At 51.2% G+C, this 22,112-nt stretch overlaps 2 protein-coding genes across 12 annotated transcripts in view; both read left to right on the top strand.

Moving 5' to 3' along the window:
- The window catches only part of SLC39A14 (solute carrier family 39 member 14), a 28,081-nt gene extending 10,354 nt beyond the window's left edge, over window positions 1–17,727 (top strand). For 8 of the 9 annotated variants that reach the window (XM_073325358.1, XM_073325361.1, XM_073325359.1 and 5 more), the window contains 8 exons: window positions 1,899–2,180; window positions 3,814–4,000; window positions 9,144–9,313; window positions 10,934–11,056; window positions 11,747–11,932; window positions 12,112–12,319; window positions 13,306–13,490; window positions 14,100–17,727. In XM_073325358.1, coding sequence (XP_073181459.1) covers window positions 1,914–2,180; window positions 3,814–4,000; window positions 9,144–9,313; window positions 10,934–11,056; window positions 11,747–11,932; window positions 12,112–12,319; window positions 13,306–13,490; window positions 14,100–14,246 — 1,473 coding nt within the window. In that variant the 5' untranslated portion in view covers window positions 1,899–1,913 and the 3' untranslated portion in view covers window positions 14,247–17,727. Of the gene's footprint in view, window positions 145–1,898; window positions 2,181–3,813; window positions 4,001–9,143; window positions 9,314–10,933; window positions 11,057–11,746; window positions 11,933–12,111; window positions 12,320–13,305; window positions 13,491–14,099 lie in introns of all 9 variants that reach the window. The other variant, XM_073325354.1, reaches the window with a different exon arrangement.
- A 2,854-nt stretch (window positions 17,728–20,581) lies between these two features.
- PPP3CC (protein phosphatase 3 catalytic subunit gamma) overlaps window positions 20,582–22,112 on the top strand; it is a 53,182-nt gene continuing 51,651 nt past the window's right edge. For all 3 annotated transcript variants that reach the window (XM_073325349.1, XM_073325351.1, XM_073325350.1), the window contains exon 1: window positions 20,582–20,837. In XM_073325349.1, coding sequence (XP_073181450.1) covers window positions 20,786–20,837 — 52 coding nt within the window. In that variant the 5' untranslated portion in view covers window positions 20,582–20,785. The remainder of the gene's footprint in view (window positions 20,838–22,112) is intronic.

Here is a 22,112-nt window from a genome sequence, read left to right on the forward strand (position 1 = left end):
GAAAGCTGTTATGAGCATAGCTGGGGTTCTCCCAAGCAGGCAAATACCTGTGTGGTTCTGGCAGCAGATGCTCCGAGGCTTCTCCCTTCGTTCATGACACCATGCCTCTCGAGGTCTGCTCTTGCGGTGCCACGTGGGGGTGGGGTGAGTGAGGCAACGTGGCCCTATCTGCCACCAGAGTTCGGTTAGTGCTGCTGGGCTGGAGAGAGGGACAGTCCCCTTCCGCTGCTGAATCCCTTCAGTGAGACAGCACTGTCTGGTGCCAGGGCCTCCCAAGGATAATTCCTGAGTCTGACGGAGAGTCCCTCTGTGGGTTGGGGCAAGTCACGCCTCTCTGTGCCTCGGTTTCCCCACAGGCCAAACATTGGTGGTAATCCTGACCTCCTCATGTCATCGGGGGGAATGTTTCTGTATCTGCTGGATAGCACCATCCTGCAGAGGGGGGTGCCAGCCAGGGAGCACTGTGTAGCTGCATGAGCAGCTGAGAAGCTGCTAGGCACAAACCCAGCACGGTGGCCAACGGAGACTGAAGCGGTGGCCTGTGGCACCATTGCCAGGCCTGAGAGTTTGGAAATTATCTCCCAAGCCTGATCTGCAGCCTGGAATGCGCATCGTCCCCACACCCAGCTCCTAGAGCTCCCAGCTGCTGTGAGAAGCACTGTCTCCCAGGGCTTGCCTATGCCACCAACCCCTCATCTGACCTCACGGCATGCCAGACCTCTCCATTAACGTTTCTGCCCATCTGCCTGGATGTTGGTTTTCTCCCTTAAAAAATCTTGACCTGACTTGACCTTCCTGGAGTCACTTGACAGCAGCCGTACAGCCTCTCTCTCCCTTTCCGCTCCAGCTCCTCACATGCAGCAGATCAGCAAGCAGAGCCTTTTCTGGCAGGCCTTGCAGCTGCAACCCTTCGGGAATGGGCCACATGGCAGAGCTGCTTTCCTGGCAGTGTCTGCCTGTTTCGCCCCGTGAAATTCCTGCGTGGTGCAATTGTTTAGTAGAGCTGTCATGGACCCTGGGGTCCTGATCTGGGTACAGACTGTGGGGGGGGGGGAGGGGGGGAAGACTCCAGGTACCTTTCCTCTGCCAGAGGGATCAGTGCCACTAACCAGGCAAGTGTTGGAGTTCTGTTCCACGCTGAATTGTTGTCCCTGTGCTGGTGAGAGAGAGTGTGGCTGTCACACGAACAGCTGGACGCCTGCAGGTGGCATGGGGTTCAGTGATGTTCAGCTGCAAAGGGAATCTGCTGCCCCCTGCAGGGCACACCGCCATACCTTCACAGGGCGTAGGAAGGCCTGTGTCATCTGCACCGCTGGGTGCACGTTATCTTGTGTGGGGAAGTCGAGTAAGGGATAGGACAGCTGGAAGGACGGGGCCTAACCCAGCCAGGCAGGGGTACTGGAACTATTTGTATAATGGGGGTGCTGCGAGTGATTGAACCGAACTGTAAACTCTGTATAGAATTCAGGGTAGCAGCCGTGTTAGTCTGTATTCGTAAAAAGAAAAGGAGGACTTGTGGCACCTTAGAGACTAACCAATTTATCTGAGCATAAGCTTTCGTGAGCAACAGTTGCATCCGATGAAGTGAGCTGTAGCTCACGAAAGCTTATGCTCAGATAAATTGTTAGTCTCTAAGGTGCCACAAGTCCTCCTGTTCTTTCTGTATAGAATAGAAACCACTTCAAGTCAGAGGGTGCAGCAGCACCCCCAGTTCCAGCACCTGTGCAGCCAGGTGTACCCACTGGAGAAGGTCTGACCCAACAAGGTGCTGACTGCATGCCTTAGCAACTGGGCTGTCTGTGCCCTTTCAGTCCAGCAGCCAGTGGCTGGTGATTCCCTTAGTGCTCAGGGCTGCAGGGAATACTAAAGTTAACCACACTGCATGTCTCCTTTTGCAGGATCGCCTGGTCACCATGATTCTGGGTGTGAGTCCCCGATGCCACCTCCTGGTGATGCTGCTCTGCCTCCTGGGCATCTCCTGCCAGACGCAGGCTGGCACGGACGCCTCGCTGCAGCCCGCCGTCACTGCGGCTTCCTTCCTGCAGGATCTCCTGCGCCGCTATGGCGAGAGCGACGTGCTGACCCTGCAGCAGCTCAAGGCCCTGCTGAATCGCCTCGATGTGGGGGTGGGGCACGAGAACATCTCCCGATCGGAGCCGCAGCGCAGGAACCTCTCCCGGGTAACATGCCACGTGAATTCCTGTGTCTCTTCCCTGCAGTGCCCAAGGAGGGATGGCCCAAGCTTAACACACTGCTGCCCCCCTGCCCCTCGTAAACACAGAGTGCGAGGTCACCATGCCACGGGCTAAGCTTGTCCGGAATGGACAATCAGATGGGCCATGTTCTCTGCAAGGATACTCCTTGGGCTCACGTGGGCCCTGTGTCACCCATGCAGGGAAGCTGCTTGAGCTCCACTCGGGAGACCATTGCTTCTCCTGCTATATCAGCTTGCTCCGCTCGCTGCCCCAGCTGCTGTACATTGTGTTCCCATTCCTTCGGTGTTCAGCTCCCAGGGAGCCAGCGGGTGAAGTTGGGTGAAAGCGGGGAAACCCTGGTTCTTGTGGGGTGGGGGAATCCATTACAGTCCAAGCAGAACTGCTGTGATGGTGGCAGGCAGGATATTGCCTCTGTGTGGAGAAAATTCTCAGGGAGGGGGAGGAAAACAGCCCCTGTAGATGGGTGGTTCGTGGGACCCATTAGACCTGCAGAGGGGGCTAGGGCCTCACATGCAGTGAGATAGGCCCGAGTCCAGTGAGGGGCTGCTGTGTGTGTATTGTTAGAGAGCTTATTCCTTCACTCTCCCACTTCCCTCGTTCTTCTCGCATGAACGGAGAGCAGCAATACCCAAAGTCCGAAGGTGCAAACAATTCAACGTTTATTGGGGTGAACTTCCAGCAAAAACTTAAATCCAAGTTCCTTTTTCCTTATTTTCGAATCCCAACTCACTTCCTGTTTGCCCCTAATTTATATAGTAATAGTCTGAGCTATACCTTAACTAATCATTCTACTGAAATTTAACGAACCAATCCTAACATATTGTAACATGATTAGCTAACCAATTATATCCCACCACCTTAATTAGTTTACACCCAGCAAAATTAATTATACAGCAGACAGAAACAATCACAGAACCAGACAGAGGCCATGCCAATAAACAATAGCAAAGTGGGAACTATCATGACAAAACAATACAGAAGTGAGGATTTCACAACTAGATCTATAAAGACATAAGGGTTTCCCAGCTGTGTCTATTGATAAGTGAGTTCTTACCAGACAGAAAACTATCAACCTAAATTTCCTTTTACATCTTCTAGGCACTTCCCTTTCTCTGGAGGTGATAGGCACTATCAGGACAGGAGTGTATTCCTAACAGCCCAATAGCACCTTCTTTCAATGTGACTAGTTTGGAATGTGAGGATGTGACCGGTCGCTTCCCAACTTATGGCTGCCTCTGTCGCTTCCCAACTTATGGCTGCCTCTGTCGCTTAGCCAAAGGCCTTAGCCTAAGAACAGGGCCTCAGACTGTCACAGTAAGAGAAGGACCTTACACTGGCAGACAGTGATTTTGATTCTTTCTTTTATACCTCTAACTAGCCAAGTGATAAGAATACACCTAAATTCTTAAAGTACAGGCCTTTGCAGACAGGCCTGAATATCTGTATCCTAACGTGTATTGGGCCAGGAGGGGAAGGAGTTAGCAGTGGGAGGAGGGAGAGGATGCAATCGAAGAGCCCTCTGGGGATGCCCATATTGCCAAGCCAGACAGCAGAGCACAACCATGGGATGCTCAAGGTCTCTCTTTCCCCACGCCAGTGCTTCAGCTCCTCAGAGCTCTTCGCCGCCCACAACCTGAGCGAAGGGTCCCATGTTGGCCCGAGCAAGTTCCAGGAGTTCTGCCCGACCATCCTACAGCAGCTGGAATCTCAGGCGTGCACAGCAGAGAACCTGGAGAACGAGGAGAATGAGCAGACGGAGGAGGGGAAGCCCAGCTCGGCAGAAGGTGAACAGATAGCCAGTGGGCACGGAGAGGGGACCGGGACCAGCGTTAGCTCTAAAGGCATTGCTGAAGCACAAGCTTTCCGAGCGCCTCTCTTGAGTGCAGGGCACAGATGCTTTTTCTAGCCCTCACTGCAGAAATGGGGCATATTCTGGGCTTAATGTGATAGCACCTGTTCATAACCCTTCCCTTCCCAGCCTGCTAGGGCAAGCCATGGCTTCAGCCCTGCGGCAGGAGCGACGCACTGGGGCTGTGTCTTTGGCCGACAGTAATTAGAAAATTGCGCTAGCCTGCCCAGAAAGAGAGGAACCATGGGATGCAGGGAACGGAATCATGGATTTTTGGGGAGTTTGACTCCCAAGTCCCAGAATTTCACTAGCTTCACGACACATCCCACCATGTGCAGCGAGGAAAAATCCCAGAATGCACTTGGCGAAGCAAAGAAGCATGGGACATCCACCCGGAATACCACACGCTTAGCGTGCCCCGCGCCCCGCCGTACGTACACAACGATGTGAATTGAAACAGGGCACAGCTGTCCCACGTTCGTGCTGTTAGCGCAGCATACGAATCGCGCACCAGCTAGTGCGTGTCAGCACAGTGTGAACTCATTCCCCATATAGACCAGCCCTTAGTTACACAGGGGAGTTGTGGGGACAGAGATCCTAGACAGCGGGGCCTTTTTTACATTTAAACCTCAGCTTTTCCAACAGGCAGCCCTTTGAAGGTGCTTTCTGAGTCGAATGTGGATTCGGGCTGGCACTCGTGATGGGGCTGCTTGCTAGGTGCTAGCCCTCCTAATGCTAGATGGCAGAGTGCAGGGACAGGGTGGTCTGTCGCCATCCCCCAGCTGTGTCACGTTACAGAAAGTCACATCAAACACCCCCCCACAGCTCTGTTTTCCCATCTATGATCTGAGTGGCAGTCCTTACTTGCCTCCCAGGAGGCTTGCCTGAGAGTGAAGTGCTTTGGGATGAAAGATGCTGTCAAAATGCACTGTACTGCTATTAAGCCTGTCCTCTTAGCAGTGGCTTTGGGGCAGTTGTTTGGAACCAGAGGCACCCCAATAAAATCACCCCTCCACACCTGCATATGCAGGGCTGGATTTTCTGTCTTTCCTTAGGTCATTCCAAAGACTCTTCGTTGTAGGTGAGGAGAGACATTTCTCTCGTGATAACCTTGGAAAGCTAACTTTCCAAGGGTAGCTTGGAATCTTGATGGTTTTCCTCCAGTGTAATTTTCTTGCAGATTCCATGGAAAGTGCAGAGGCACTAGTGTTTGCAGCCTGTTGAATCTGCCCTCGCCTTCCCTACCCATGGCACTGCAAGGCAGAGAGAGAGCAGGAATTGGACCATTGACAATGCAGAGGGGAGAATTTGCTGCTGGGACATGTGACTTTAGTTCCCAGAGCAGTCAGCGCGCTCTTGCTCCATAGTTCTAGCAGAGGCAGTGCTGTCTATCAGTGAGGAAGTGGTGCTTGATTACCTGTGTTTGTTACTGCTACCCCAGCCCCACACACACTCACATTCTCTCTCACATGTGTTCCAGGTTAATTCAGCTCAGGAGGGCCTGTTTTTTATCTTTCTCTAGAGGATCTTGTTGCAGGTTAATAAATAGCAGGGATTTCTATAGCCCCTTTCATCCAAAGCACATTACAAACGGTTTACATGAATTGTATTTTGCCCACCTCTGAAACGCTGCTGCCACCTCTGAATGGACCGTGGCAGCTGTCTCAATAGCCACACAGCAGCGCTGTGAATAGCACGCCATCCGTCACATGGCAGTTACGGGAGTTCAGGGACGCAGCATGCGGTTGCTCAGATTAGAATTTCCCACATATGCCAGGGTGCTGGTGGTTTGTAGTGCCTAGGAGCCCAGCCGTGGACCCTGTTGCGCTAGGTGCGGTGCAAACACTGCCCCAAAGGAGCTTATCAAAGCAGAGTCCTAGGTTAACTTTCCAAAAGTGCTAGGGGACCTGTAACAATCCAAAGCGGCTCAGATGGCCGATTGGCTTCTCGGAACCATAACGCCCCCTGTTGGAACGCACAGTTATGGTCTCAGGAACTCCTTGTTAGACCTTCTCTGGTGCCTGCGATTCTCCCCGCTGCTTGCAGGTGTTCCTGGCTCTGGCTCACTCTTTCCAGCCTGTTAATGGCATACAACTGAGCTCAGTGCCTGGAGCTTAATTATTCCCAGTGCCCTTTAAAGTAATTCAGAGACATGGAGAAGCATTAACCAGATTTATTTCTCCCACCGTTTCCCCGTCCTGTAACTGTCTCACCATTAAAGTATCCCAAGCAGCGCAGTGGATGGGAGTGATCCTCTGTCATAACAAGGCCCCCTCCTCAGTGAGGCCTGACTCCCCTGGCCTTCCCTGCCCAGCTGTATCCAGAGCTGCTGGCGTCTGGCCCTTCCCACCCCCAAATAGCCTTGGTAATCCAGCCCTCATTTCTTCTTGTTCCGCAGTGTGGGGCTTTGGCTTTCTCAGTGTGTCACTGATTAACTTGGCCTCCCTCCTTGGAGTCTTCATTGTGCCCTGCACCAACAAGGCCTTTTTCCGACGGCTCCTCACTTATTTCATCGCGCTCTCCATCGGGACGTTGTTCTCTAATACGCTCTTCCAGATGATCCCAGAGGTGCAGTAGAACACACCCTGCCCTTCTCTCTCTCTCTCTCTCTCTCAAAGGGCTGGCTCTCCCGCTCGCCTTTACAACCCAGCTCCTCCCAAACAGATTTCTCTGTCTCCAAGGCAGAGGGAAACTTCTCTTCCATGCTGGCTTCCTGCCAGTGGCTTTCCAGGACCTTCTTGCTCCTCTGAGCACCAGGAAACATCACGTGGTCTCCTCAGGGTTAATGTTTGGTGTTCAGGCAGCATGGGGAGCCCTGTGCCATCCTAGCTTGCTTCCTCCTTCCTTCCTGTGGGGTTGCCTGCAGCCTCTCTGAGAACAGCAATATCCTGTAGTTGCAGTGCAGCTGGCAGGGATCCTAGCTCTGGAGGGAGGGAGAAGAGAGCTCCCTCCCACATGTGACTCCTGCTGGGTGGTTACACAGCCCCTCTCTTCCGCCGGTTATAGTGGTTCAAAACATGGGTGGTCCTAGCTCCTGTGAGATTGTAATAATAAAGATCTCTTGCTCTTCATGTTCCTGGTTGCCAAAGGGGAGACTTCCCAAAGCCTGCCCGTGATGAGTGACACTAAGCATAGACCAAGCATGTGCAAGTACGTCAGGCAGCATCTGGGAGCTTTAAGAGGACAGGGCACTCCTGTGCTGGGTTGGCAGCATCTGTGCTGTGTCAGCGTTGGTCTGATGGGCAGAGGCTGGTGTAGGGGCGTTCCTGGGGCTCATAAGAAGGGTGTGTGAAAGAGGGAGGAAGGAAGGAAGGAACAGAGGGTAAAAATGCACAGAAGGAATTGAAGAAACCCCTCCTGCCTGGGGATCCCAGCTTTCTTCTGGCTCCCAGTCTTGCTGATTAAAGGCAGCAGAGCCCCTGGAAAGATCTATGCAAAGTGAGGTTTCCTGGTGCCCTGATGGGTTTGTCAGATACATTACAAACTAATTTTTGTTTTAATTGCACAATTCTGGAGCTAAATAAATATTCCCATGTGCTTTACAATCAGGTGTTGGAAACACACGTGTTCCTCCAGCATCCTGCTCTCTGGCAGCAGGATTTTCTCAGCAGGGTCTAGGTACTTAGGGACCTCAAATCCATTTAGATCCTCAAACTTTCAGCCTAGAAGTCATGGAATTAAAATAAAATCTCAGCTTCTCACTGAAGTGATCCTTCCACTGTGATCCCAGGGCTGCTTTGCGTTCAGCATTTGTGTGTGCATTGTACTGCCCTGAAGAAGACAGGATATCTAGTCGTAAATGGATATTACCCTTCTTTGCCAGTGCTCCAGAGTGCAAGATCTCTTGGCTGTTTCAGTTAGCTGCCTGCTGGCAAGCAGAGGGAGTTGGGGACAACAGGATTGGTGCTTGTTTCTCTCAGCCCCTCGCAAGCTAAAACAAAGCTAGTATGTTTCATGTTGGGTCTCCAGGCCTGGTGGTCTTAACCTAACTCCCAGTATTCCTGCATATTCCATGCTGGCAAGGGCTGTTATCACATCTCTAAACCAGAGTCTGATGGAGCCCCTTGTTTGTGGGACTTGGGGAGGTATTTTTCAGCTCCAGAACTGTAACTTTGTTGTATTTTTTCTCTTAAAAACCAAACAAAATGCCTTGTTTCTGGATCTGATGGGAACTGAAATGATGGTGTACACTCCACCCCCATGGTATGCACGTTGCAGGAGAACTCCCACGGCATGAAACGCAGGTTAATCCATTAGGCTGGAAGGGTCTCGGACAGCTCAGGCAGAGCACTTGGCCTCTCTGATTTTGTCTGGTGCCCAGATACTCCAGTGATGAGTGCACTAGGCATGCACAGGGTGAATCGGCTCCACTGTGCGATGAGGGTGGAGTGTACGAGATGCTGGCTGTAAAACTGAAGTGCTCCATGGAATGCTGGAACTCTGACCCCGGCGCGCGCCCCCCCCCCCATTAAATGGGCCTTATGCCTCTGGGAATGACATGTGCCCACTGGGAGTCTGACAAGGTCACCAGGAAAGTGAATCTGTTTTGGGAGTAGAACCCTGATTTTATTTCTCTCTTCAAAATACACTTCACGTCCACCTGCCACAAGCTAACTTTCATTCTTGGAGTGTTTATTTTAAAGTAAGAGCCTTGTTAGGATGAGGAATCTCATTCCTTCACCCAAATCCCGGCTTCCCCAAGGAGAGAATCCATCCTCTCGTCAGTCTGTGGTGCAGTTAGTCACAGCAGCCGCATTCTGGAGCATGGGCTGTAGGGCCAGCTCTGATGATTCACGTTCCCTGTAGTGTTCCAGCCACGATCTTTCCCTCCCCAAAGGGGCCAGCATGTCAGAGTTCCAGAGCCATCTTGTACCAGGTTTGCTTCTGGCCTCCCTGAACCAATTCGAGATTGATATGAAATCACTAATAAATGTCCCTTTTTCTCCTCCCTTCTCCCCCTCCCGCTCTCTCTCTCTCTCTCTGGTGTGGATTCACTTCTTTGCTGTCCTGTGTTGATTTCCTTGGACTCTCCTGCCTTCTGTGGTGTAACTGGGGTGGGGTTTGCACGCACGCTGAAGTCTGGGGTTACGGTTTCCTCTGCGTGACCGTCATCTCCCTCTGCTCCCTGGTGGGAGCCAGCGTGGTGCCCTTCATGAAGAAGACCTTTTACAAGCGGCTGCTCCTCTACTTCATAGCTCTGGCGATTGGAACTCTCTACTCCAATGCTCTCTTCCAGCTCATCCCTGAGGTATGGTGAGGGCCCTCGGGCCTGTCATGTGTGTCTGTCTGCCTGCGCTCCCTGGTTTGAGGAGAAGCCGGTGGAACTTGAAGAGAAACATGAGTGAATGTTGCAGGGAGACAAAGATCTGGTTGGACCTGGTCTGTGCCTGCATCTGGGAGCTGGAAATGTTTAAGGTCCATCAGCAAGGCTAAATGCTGCTGTATGACTGTGTTAAGCTCCTAGCTGCTTTGCCATTGACCGTGTGACCGTGGACAAGTCACTTCCACCTCACCTTTCGGTGCCTATCTATAAAATGACCCTGATTGTATTTACTTATCTGCCAGGATGAGGTTCTGGCCATGGTCTAGCACTGCTCAGAGGACCTTAAAGCCTTAGGGTACGTCCACACTATGGAGACTATATTGGTACAGCTATGGCTCCATAGCTATGCTGGCATAACCCCATAGCTTAGAAGCAGCCTGCACCAAGGGAAGGGGTTTTTTGTTGCTGTAGGAAGACCACCTCTCTGAGCTATAGTTGCTGTGTCAAAAAAAAAAAGCATTTGTCCGTCGGCCTAGCTATGTCCACCGTGGGGATTAGGTCAGCATAGCTGTGTGTTTTTTCACACCCCTGAGCTATGGCAACCTAACTTTCAAGCGTAGACCAGGCCTTAGCTGTTCTCAGGCCATAAAAAGAAAGTGGCTTTGACGTGTGAACAAAGCCAGGCTTGACTGGGTCACTTTTATGGTAGAGAGCAGATGGGGTAGAGAGAAGATTCCATGTTGAGCGGAGTCTGAGCTGCCTGTTGGTGCCACTCGCGTCCCTTATATACGGCTCAGTGTTCGTGCTGGCTGAGAGTGGACGTGCTCCAGGCTATAGTCTCAGTGGTGAGTTCGTTGCGAGAAGCGACTTAGACCATCTGGGCTTTGATATAAAAGGATCCCCAGCCCCTGTGCTAGAAAACACCTTCTATGCACACAAGAAATGAATAAACTGAGAAAAGTGGAGTTACTGTCCAGAAATCCCCAATGCAGGTGCCTGATCAGCGATTGTTGGTGCAGTTGCTTCTCCTCATTCTGTGCTCAAAAGGGAGAGGAGAGGACAGGACAGGACAGCTAATGATGTTTTCTGGGAGTGGACTTGCTAATACAATAGATTTAATTGGCCCACCTGCCTATGTTTATACTCACATCTGACTTGTGAGAGGAGGGACAGTGAATTTAAAAACCAATAGATTTAAAGCAAAGGCATTTTATAATTAACCGGTGGAACTCGCAGCCACAGGATATCAAGATGAGTAGCTGAGAGAGATTTATAGAGGTATTGGACATTTTAGATTAATGTGAGTAGGATCTGCAGTGACACTGTCTGAGCTAAAAATGAGATGGGCTAACAATCCTCATGCATCAGGGCATGAGCTGATTACGTCTGGGGTCAGGAAGACAGTCCCTTCTAGCATGCAGTAGTATTGCACAATTAGGTGTGTTAAGCCTTTCCCTGAAGCATTCATTGGGGGAGAAAAGACTAACTGAAGTGCTCTTCTGCTGTCCCTGTACTGAGAGCTCCTAGAGACATGGGTAGGGGAGGTGAGGGACGCTGCTGGCGTTTATGGTTCTCAAATCTTTCTCTGTTGCCCCTTGTCTACAGGCCTTTGGATTCAACCCTCAGGAGGATTATTATGTCTCCAAATCTGCAGTGGTCTTTGGAGGCTTTTACTTGTTCTTCTTCACAGAGAAAATCCTGAAGATGCTTCTGAAGCAGACAGATCAGGTGAGGTTGAGTTAGTCCCATAGGAGCGGGTTAGGCATTCCCAGACGGTACTGCTGCCAGAAAGGTGCTTCCCAATGGGTTTACTCTGATGCAATTTTCAAAAATCCATTTTTTTCACCCTGTTTTTCAGTTTGGAGTGGAATCTAAATCTGCTGCATGCCCTTGACTGGTGCACTCTGGAAAGGCCACCTGCTTTACTGACTCTTAAATCCTGAGTGTGAATAGAAAAGCTTAATCTTTGTACAACAAACAGTGGTTCCTTTTTACATTTGGGGGAGGATGATATTTTTGACAGAAAAGGGGGAAGTAAGAGGCACTTGGGCATGATGCTGTATGTTTCTTCCTTCTCCTGATCCACCCCAACAGCTGTCACATGCCATCCCAGAAGTAGTTATAGTGACTCGTGTGTGTTTGTACAGTCAGTTAGCAGAGGTGGAAGTGCTCTGGGATGAAAGATGCTATGAAAATGTACAATCACAATGTTGGGCTTCAATAATCAAAGAGACTCTAGTTTCCTAGTGGTTTTAGTCAGCTTCAGCATTGCCGTGTCTGTGAGGTTTCCTGTTCTAGCTTGTGGGCAAGATAAAATAATCAGCATGCCCCAGGCGTTTATGAGCCAGAAATGTACAAGTGACTGCATGCATCCATGCTGCATGTGGCTAAAGCCTGTAAATCTGTGTATCCTTCCAGCACCATCACGGGCACAGCCACTACAGCCCTGAGACCCTCCCCTCCAAGAAGGACCAGGAGGAAGGCGTCACTGAAAAGCTGCAGAATGGGGACATGGATCACATGATCCCTCACAGAACCAGTGAGCTAGAGTGCAAGAACCCATCTGTGGATGAGAAAGTCATTGTGGGCTCTCTGTCTGTCCAGGTTAGTGCCTATCTCCCCTGGGGTTACCAGTTACAGCTGTTTGGAGGCGTTGGCTTAGTCTGCAGAGATGGGCATGACACTGGGCAGCGCAGTAAGACAAGTGGAGTTGTCCGCAGTCGGGCGTGGGTTGGAGACCCAGCCAGTGGGGTTCACGTGTGACTTGGGGTGCTCCCTTGCAGGACCTGCAGGCTTCCCAAAGTGCGTGCTACTGGCTGAAGGGGGTGCGATACTCTGACATTGGCACGCTGGCCTGGATGATCACCCTGAGTGACGGGCTCCACAACTTCATCGATGGCCTGGCCATCGGTGCCTCCTTCACCGTGTCTGTCTTCCAAGGGATCAGCACCTCCGTGGCCATTTTCTGCGAGGAGTTCCCCCACGAGCTGGGTACGTGGCTCTTCAGCTGTGCACCTTAACTGCGTTTGCTCCCCATCCAGCCAAATATTTAAGCATGTGCTTAAGTGCTTAAGTCCTTAAGGAACGCATGAAAGCACTTGTTTAACTTGAACCTATTTCACCATTGTCTTTCAACCGTCAACAAAATGTACCAACTTCTCAGTCATTTAAAGAGACGCGTGTGCATATGGTGGAGGACGGTATGTGAAACCGTGCTAGCCAGGGTAGGAAAACTGTGGAATCACATGGTGTAATCTGTTCTGAAAACCAGGGGTGTTTGTGATTAAATTTAGATTGAGAGACAGCTGGTAAAACGCCTGTTATGTGTTTGTGTTTGAATGTAGAGAGTGACACATGGAAGTAGATGTGGACCTCAGGCACCTGGCGAATCAGCGATTCTGTCAGTGTTGCAAAGTTTTGGTTCCCTTGGGCTAGGGTGGCCTCATTCTTGCAGTTAACTGCATTGATTTGTGGCTTGACACAAGACTGCTTCTTGAGCAGTGTAGGGCACTGCTCTGAGGGTTAGGAGGACCTTGGTTCTATTCCTGCCTTTACTGCCAGCTCACGATGTGACCTTAGACCAGTCACTTCCCCTCTCTTTACTTCTGTTTCCCCAGGTGTAAATCAGGATGATGATACCCTACTCTCTGTTTAAAAGCACTTTGAGGTCTATGGATAGAGATGTTCTATAAGAGCAAGGCATTATTATTATTTATTTTATTATGTAAGGCCTTGATTCAGCAAGAGGATTGAGCATTGAAGCATTTGAATAGTCCCATTGACTTTGACTTCAGTGGGGCTACTCACATGCCTAGAGTTAAGCATATGCTTAAGCACCTCAGTGAACAGGGGGCCTGATTGCTGAGTGCTGTTCTCCAGTGGGATGCTGCATTTGGGCAGCTGATGCATCCATCCCATAGATGGTCATGTGTAGCTGTCTGTCTCCTCCTCTCCTTACGTGATCCTCCCTTTTGCAGGTGACTTTGTCATCCTGCTAAATGCCGGAATGACAATCCAGCAGGCGCTCTTCTTCAACTTCATCTCGGCCTGCTGCTGCTACCTAGGGCTGGCCTTTGGGATCGTGGCAGGCAGCCACTTCTCTGCCAACTGGATCTTTGCTCTAGCTGGTGGGATGTTCCTCTACATTGCACTGGCTGATATGGTAAATCCCAAACCAACAGTAGCTGCTGGATAGGGGATCGGAGCATTGCAGGGGTTTTTTCTGCAGTGACCACTGGCCAATGAGCGCTGATGAGCCTCTGTCAGTATTATTTTTTGTACAGGAAAGCTTTGACGATACAGGGCTCTGGGAGCTAAGAGGACTTGCCTAACGGCAATGCTCTGTAACATCACGTGCAGTACAGTAGGGTTCCCTCCTGGCTTTTCACAGTGAGGCCTCTGGGTGATTTTGAGGAGGGGTATTGACTGGACCTGTGTAAGTCAGAAGTATCTGCAACCCTGGGCACGGAGGGGAGAATGGGGGAAAATAGAGCATACAGAGGGATGGTTATTCCCTCGTGCCCACCAAATGTAGGGTGTGTAGCTAACCTATAGCCAGACCACTTTGAGCTGTAAATTTATCAGATTTTAGCCTAGCAGGATTGGACAGGGTCAGGGTCAAGAACACTTGGCCTTGATTGTGAACAGCTTTATATAAATTAATGCCTAATAATAGATGGGGGTATACAGCGCTGGGATCTGCATGTGCAAATTCACAGAGATTGGAGGGCGGAGAATTTCCACGACTGAAACATTCCAATTCTTTTCTCAGTTCCCTGAGATGAATGAAGTGAGCCAGGAGGACGAGCGGAATGGCAGTGCCTTGATTGCCTTCGCTATCCAGAACGCAGGGCTGCTGACGGGATTCATTATCATGCTGCTGCTCACCATGTTCTCAGGCCAGATCCAGATAGGGTAGGGACGGGCCTGGTTTGATTGGGCTTTCCCACCTGCAAGCATACGGACTGACAGCACCTGTATGAGACATCAGCATTGCAAAAGCACTACAGAAAAGAGGCATTTCTATTAAAACTGTTCCATAGACTTTGTATTGTTTATTTCAGGGGGGCTGATGAAGCTCCTTGCCCTAGATCTAAAGTGACCCAAGGACCTATTTCCAGTGTAGCATCCCTTCCTCTACTCTCCTTGCGTCAAAGGGACTCCTGGAAAGGACATGTGTGAGGATCAGGAGAACAGGCTCACTGGCTCCTTTCTGGCTACATCAACCCCTTCGGAGAGCTCCAACCATGGACATGACTTCTTCCCATCCTCTTCGGGTGGCTGCGGATGGGGGATGGATGTGGGGTCAGCGCTGGAGGTGAGGCTACTTTACCAAGGCAGACGCTGTGCTTGAGGCTTGTGCCTGTCCATCCCTCGTACTCAGTCCCTCCACGGGCAATGGAAATGCGAGGCAGGGGAACAGCCATGGGTCCCAGGACAGCCCCAGTATTTACCCGTGTTAACTGTAGCCTCCAACGCTCCGATTGTGCAGGTATCTGGTGTTTCTCTTGAGCATGGGGAGCATGCTTGCCTTTTGGACCTAAATATGCAGTCAAGAGACCTGTTCGAGAAAGGGTCTCCTTCCTCCAAAAGCTTCACGTGCCAATGTCTCTGCAGAGTGTGCTGGGCTGGAGGAAAGGTGCGGCGTGTGAAAGAGAGATGAAGAGGTCTGGGAAGGTTGCACAGGGAGAGGGATGAGCAAGAACGTATCCTGCTGCTGTGCTGGAATCGATCCTTTCCTGGCACAGGTAGTGGGTACTGAACTGGGCAGGCAGCCTTGGTTTCCCTGCCCCCCCCCCTGCGCTTGAAAACTAGTCACAGCTGTTGCTGCTCTGGTCTCCTCCCACTGGCTGCAGAGGCAGCACTGAAGATACCAGGGCAGGAGAAGTCTTTGATGTGCAGTCAGACTGGCTTCGGCGGGAAAGTTATGCTGCTCCTGTAGGGGTTTAATGAACTATACAGTTGCATCTGCTGGTCAGAATGACACTATTGGACACTCCTGGGTGGCTTCCAGGAGGTAGAACAGCCAAACGCCGCGGCCTCTCCCAGGAGTCCTTCCATCCTAACTCGGGACACTTTGAGAGCGGAGGGAGCTGTGCCGTGAAGCGAAGATGCTGCAGGATCTCACCATTGCAAGGGAAGGGCATGGCAGCTGCATTCAGACCGGGGCGGTGTGGAGCACAAGTCCTGGTGCCAGTTTCTCAGGCTTTCCTGCGAGAGCGATCCTTACACTGTGACCAGGTTCACTTGGAATTGGACATCTGGTTTTAAACACTGACACTGCTGAGTTGCAAGGTTGTTGTTGTTTTTTTAAATACTGTACTTTTTCTTCACGGCACAGGGTCCCAGGAACACAGTCTGGAACTGGAACCCAGCTCTGGGTAGCAGCAGGAGTTGGGAAGGGAGTTAAAGGCATTTCAGAGCTCTGCTTCTGGGCTAGCTTTCCTTCGATTCACTAGATGAACTGACTTATTGTTAATGTTGGCCCCTTCAGCTTGGGCAGGGAATGAGGTTCCCCTCACCCTTGGGTTGTTCCAGATTCTGCCTCCCATGGTTGTGAATTTGTGGCTGCTGACTAACAGAAGTTCCTGCCTCTGCTACTAGCTTGCTGGGTGACCTCTGGCTAGTCACTCCCCCGCCCCCTTCTGTGCCTCAGTTTCCCCATCTGGAAAATGGGGATAATGATGCTGACCTCTATCGTAAAGTGCTGTGAGATCTACTGATGAAAAACACGAGATAAGAGCTAGGGATGGTGATTATTCTTATTTCTGTGGGGAGTGTCGAGTTTGTTGCTGCCAGTCTCTCTCTCTCATGATCATTCGGTCTGCCTGATCGGCTCCCTGGTAAGGGAACAATTGTTGTCCAGTCCCTTGTCTCGTAACTTGTCCGTTGACACACAAAGTTGTGTTGCCTTGTTGTGCTGTCCTCGTGGCAGAGGCTGAGCAGAAGCTATTCCTGATGGTTTCCCCCTGCAACCCTTCAGAAGAAAGGTGAAAGGCCTGTTCACTTATCATACCCAATGCTTTCACACCCTACACCTCAAGGGTTTAGGCCCCTCTTTGGTAAATGTGAGCTGGGCAGCTACACCCAGGCCCACTGCCTGCCTCCCTTCAGTAAGGGCAGGCTGAGATCGGAGTGACTCCAAAGGAATAGATGTCAGAACCAAAACCACCTGGGACAACAGCATGTGCTGTGGCAGGCACAGCACCTCCAACAGGATCATGACTTGGTTTGACTGCCGGACCTCTGCCTTCTAATGCCTAACTATTTCCTTTTAACGTGCTCAATGAAGACTGGATATCAAACCCCAATCTCCTGTAGCTGTCAGTCATCCGTCCACGATTGGCCCTAATGGAGAGAGAGAGCTGGGTGTCATTTACGTACGGCAGAAACCATAGTCCCTGTCTCCTTTGTAGCACTCCCAGAGTCCTTGTAAACATCTTGAACAGGAGAGGGTACAGTGTAGAACCCTGTAGTAATCTGTGCAATACAGCCTTTTGTTTACATGACCAATTATCCATAGTAGCCTACTGGGCTGCCCTATTTTAGAAAAGGATCAAAACCATTTCAGAGCAGCTCTGTCAACTTGGGCAAGGGACCACAGCCTTGTCAGCGGTATCTCACGTTCACTGCCTGTATCTTAGGTAGCTGGCATACTGTCTTCCTCCATTGCCAGGAGAAAGACTTTTCTTCACGCCATTCTTGCTGTTTATGGCCCAGGCCTAAACCCTACTTAGTTGAGACCATCTTTTACCAATGAATGCTTGATACGGGTTGGCCCAACTTTGCCAACTCCATTTCACCAAACCCTTCCTTGACATGTTTATAAAAGAACTAGAATAGGGGCCTCTGGAAAGCAGTAGACCCATCTCCTTTCCCACAGGATAACCATCATTGTGGGATTCCTGCTGCCCAGTTGAGAGGTGAATGGAATAGGATGGCACTCTTTTGTGTGAGTCACACGGGAAATTTTTTGGTCAGGCCAGCATCTGTCATCAGCAGCTGACCAGGAGAAGTTCTCATTGTAACAGTGAGGAGGCAAGCTTCTGGGAACAGTACTAGAGAGGGACACTGCCTGCGGTCAAAAAGCATGCACTTCCACTGGTAGGAGAGCTGCAGCCCTCTAGCTGAGTTACGTAATGTTTGAGAGTGAGAGATTTAACCCCTGTCTTAAGGGGAAAGGTCTGGCTTGCCTATTCTCTCTCGAGGAAGTTTTTTGGAAAGCACATGACATCTAGTGCATTCCAAAAGGGAGAAGAAAATGGCTTAGCTTTTTCATAGTTCCAGAGCTATCTCTGGCAAGGATGGTTCAATGGTACACGGAGAGGAGGCACTGCACTGTCAGCATTTGGCAAATCGGCCCATCTCCTGGAACAACATCCCCACCCCCACCCCCAAACTGTACTTACTAACAAACCAACTAGAAACTAAGCTGTGCTCCAGGTGGTAGGAAACTATAAGAACCGATGTGTAATTTCCTCTGGGCTGTTCCGAGCCCTTGAACGTGACAGAGCAATCCTTAGTCTTTTCTCTAGTTTCCCTTCAAGGTGTTCTTGGGAGCTGACTACATCAGGAAATTTGCAGGCTGGAAATTGGGGAGAGTTACCTACGAAACATTCTCTAAGTACACGTGTAGCTGGGGGAGGCAGGTAATCAATGTGTTATTTCAAAGGGGTGCCTGGAAGAGGCTCCTCTCTCTTGTTTGTGCAGGATGGTAGAAACCTGAGGGAGGGAAGGTGTGTGTGAGAGGGGCCGGAGGGATGGCTGAGAAAGGAAATTGACATTAAGTTGAGCTTGTGAGTGTTTTTATTTATATTTCCCTTTACACATCTGATTAGAAACTCAAGTTCCATCTCAGTATTTTAATATCTCAGGTGTTATAAGAAATACTTGTTGAAACACTTCTTGAAACAAAGAACATAACTTATGTCTTGTGAACTGTAAAGTTTTTATTTGTAAAATTCCATAAATTAAAATCTATTCTGTAATGAAAGAGAATGGCAAGTGTGCTCTGTGCAGTATTGAATTCTGATTTAAAGGCAGTATATAGCCTGAATATTAAAGAACTTCCCTGCGGTGAGATCTGTTCAGGTTGCAGAATAGTCTCCCTTGGGAAGAGACTGAAGCTTCATTACTTCAGATGTTTAAAACTAGACTGGGGGGCGCGGGAGGTAGGGGTGGCCTGGAGGGAGCGATCCTACATTAGAAGGCTGGGCTGCATTGGATGATGTAATATGACTTTTCCATCTATAACTTCTGATTTACCCAGCTTGGGCGGATGCTGGCTTTAAGTGCAGTGCTGCATTTTAAACAGAAGATGGCATTGATGCCCACTCACGCATCATTTGATCGGTTGGATACTTTGGTTTGTGGTGCCCCTTTCTCACACTTTGACTTTGTATGTGTTCACCTTCTTAAAACGATATGTCCATTCAAAATGCTGTCTTTGTGCATGCAGCAAGCCAATTGCCTGTTACGACTTTAGAGTCCCCTAGAGGGGCTTGGGGATGCCTTGTGGATCTCACTCTAGTTCACATGAAGCGAGTCTGGGCCAGAGGTGCCTGTGTCATTCTGGCTGCTTTATTTATTTTTTTAAAATGAGCATAGTCAGTTTTGACTCAATATCAGGTTCCAGGCTCTTGTACGCTTAACCCAAAACTGCAGTAGCCCGGTTGTAACCACTTTTGTTTAAATAAATTTTTTTTTTATTGCTTTCAAAAACAACAGTTTCCCACCAAGTTTAAACAAACAAACCTTGAACCATCCTGGCTGCGCTTACAATACATAACACTGAACAATAAATTTTGGACAAATGTGACTTACTGCTGTCCTCCTAATGCAGTGTTTGAGTTGAGAAATCAAGCATGCTCATCCAGATCGTTGATCAGTAAGGTTTCTTCAGGATTAACTTGGCTATGTTGGGCATAGATCAGAGCTTCTTGACTGTTTTAAAATCATGGCTACACAAGTACCTCTATCTATTTATTTATTTCTGTCAGCAACTCTGTACCTCAGACTACTGGCTCAGTTGAAATCCCAGAAACGTTTGCAATTTTTGCTACAGTTAACCCCTCTTCTCTGCTAATTTAAAATGACTTTTCCCCAATTTTAAAAATGGCTCATTTAAACTGTTTTCTCTAAAGATGGGTACCTGTTTACCAATAATTCTCACGCTTCTGGTTTCAGTCACTGCTGCCTATCCTTAATCTCTAAATTTGTCAGTCTCATTCAATTACTCTGCCTGTATAGGAGTACTTGCAATTCCCTTTTTTCCTGTTTAAAGGTGAGCCTAATATTCTTGTTTTGTTAAATGCATACCCTTTGAAGAGTGTGCGTTAATGGAGCCCTGTGTTCTGAGTGCGTGATGTCTCCTTTTGCCTTTTGAAGGGCTAGCTTGAGCCCTGGGGCTAGGGCTGATGGCTGAGTGCCCTGCAGCCTGTTATTTCAAGGGGGCGGCGAGGCAATGTGCATTAGCATGTAGGTGGGCAGTTGGGCAGAGTGGTGGAGGCAGTGTCCTCTGTGCATCGCCATCCCTACACATGTCATCAAAGGAAAACTACTGCACAAAGCTGGGGAGGGGAGGAGAGGGAGTGTCCTCTCACGCCCCTGCCATGCTTTCCTGCAGGATGCAGAATCCTGGGGTCTGGGCCACGCTTTGGGCCTCTGCCGCCGTTGGGCAGGAGGCCTTTCCCCTCAGGCGGTCCCTTCTGTGAGAAGAGGATGCTGGGTGGAGGGGGCCCCTGCAGCTCTGCCCTCAGAGCGAGCAGCACCAGCCCCCTCTTCCCAAGGGGGCAGCGAGGGCGACCCTGGGTCTCCTCCCGGAGGGGGCACGAGCTCTGCGGTCCAGGAGCTGAGGCAGGCTCCGGGAGGCGACCCTTAGCCCTGGGCTCAGGCCGCCTGGATCCCGCCGCAGGCCGCAAGCAGGGCCGGACCCTCGTCACCTAGCAACACTGGTCAGGCAAGATGGGGGGGGGTGGGGAGGAAAGGGTTCCCCGCAGCTTGGTCACGTGCCCTCCGAGGCGGGCCGTTCCGAAAGGCGCCTGCGGGAGAGCGTCAGCGCGGGCGGGGCCGTGCGCGTGCGCCGGGCACGGCACGGGCCGGGCGGGGTGGGGGTGGGGAACTGGGGCGGAACACCAGTGGGGGGCATGCGCGCAGAGGAGCACAGGGACGGGAGGTGGCGCCTGCGCACGAGAGGACATGAGGGGGTTGGCGCCTGCGCGCTCTCTGCTCGGGAGGCGGAGGCAGGGCGGCGCCTGCGCGCTAACGGCGTAGGCTCGGGGACGGGGTGGGGAGAAGAAGAGCTCGGGAGGAGCCGCCGCTGCCCGGACACCGAGCGGATCCGGATCCCTGCGGCGCCGCCAGCAGCGGGGCCTGCTCAGCCGCCGTCGGAGTCCCAGCTCCCCGGGGGAGGCCGCGCGGGGAGGGGCGGTCCGGGAGCCGACGCGGGGAGGCGGCACCATGACCGGGCGCGGCCACAACAATCTGCCCACGACCGAGCGCATCGTGAAGGGTGAGGGGCCGGGGCCGGGGCGCGGGCGGGCGGGGCTGCCCCCCCCCCGGTTCTGTGGCGACGGGGCTGCCGCGCTGTGACTGCCGAGGGGAGGGGCCTGGGGGTTCCCGCGGTCTGGGCCCGTAGGGGGAGGCTGGGGCGGTTGGGCTGGGCACCGTTAGAGGCGGCGGCGGCGGGGGGGGGGGGCGGTTACTGCGCGCGGGGGGGGGGGGCCCGAGTGTGCGCGCGGGGGCTGGGGGGGGGCCCTGCCTGCAGGGAGCAGGCGGGTGAGCGGTGCAGGGTGGGGAGCTGGCTTTCCTGTTGAGCTCGCTCTTCACAGGTAAAGGAGGGGGGCGAGGTCAGGGAGTTGAGGGTTGCGCCCCCCCCCTCCCCCCCCCCCGCAGGTGGGGCGGTGTGGGCACGTGGGCGACCCCACTTGCCCATTTCCAGTCTGGGCACTCAGCTTCACGGAGACGAGCCCTGGCCAGTGCTGATGGGCTTTGGGCTCCAAGAAGGGTGGAGATTTGCCCTTGCCCTCCCTAGCCCCTGATGTGCAAGGCACCTCGTTTTGTGCCTGCGGCTGAGTGTCTTCCTGAAGTCCTTCTGCTTTGACATGCTGTGCTTGGTGCATGCTGCCCTGGGCTGAGCACCTCACCTCCTCGATGCTATTTTAAAAGAGCTGATGATGTTGGAAGCGGTTAATAGAGAGGAGGGCAAAATGTTAATCGAGAAGTTCCTGGATTAGTTGGAAGCTTGTACAATGTAGATTTAGCTGCCCTAATTAATTTAATGCCATCTCTCATACCCACGTATTGGAGAACATCTATTTTATATGTTTGATTTGTTTAAATTTTTGCTCAGCAGCCGTCCCTGCTATACAATTGCACCGTTACAACAGCTGCTCACTTGGGCATCTTAAATTGTTATATTCAGTCATGCTACCCTGAACCCATCCTGTGACAGGGACTGAGATATGGACAGAAATATGTCAAATTTCACATGTATAGAGCCTCTGCTGACCATTTAGCTGCTTACACTGTCACTTCTACCTACTACTCTAACCTGGGCCCAAATTAATTTTTACCTGTTCAGATGTTAATAGCTGCTGCTTGATACATAGACAAAGTGAAACAGGGTGACAGCCAGGACCCTGAGGTTCCTATGAGTTGGTTAGATGTTTAACATTTGGTCTTTTTTGTGATTTTAGTTTAATATTGCTGCTAGAAATGAGAGGGTAATGTCAATTCAGCTCTCTTGTATAGTAACACAATGTTAGCTTACATTGTAGCTGAGCCT

This window comes from Lepidochelys kempii, chromosome 26, assembly GCF_965140265.1.
Source record: "Lepidochelys kempii isolate rLepKem1 chromosome 26, rLepKem1.hap2, whole genome shotgun sequence".
Taxonomy (NCBI): domain Eukaryota; kingdom Metazoa; phylum Chordata; order Testudines; family Cheloniidae; genus Lepidochelys; species Lepidochelys kempii.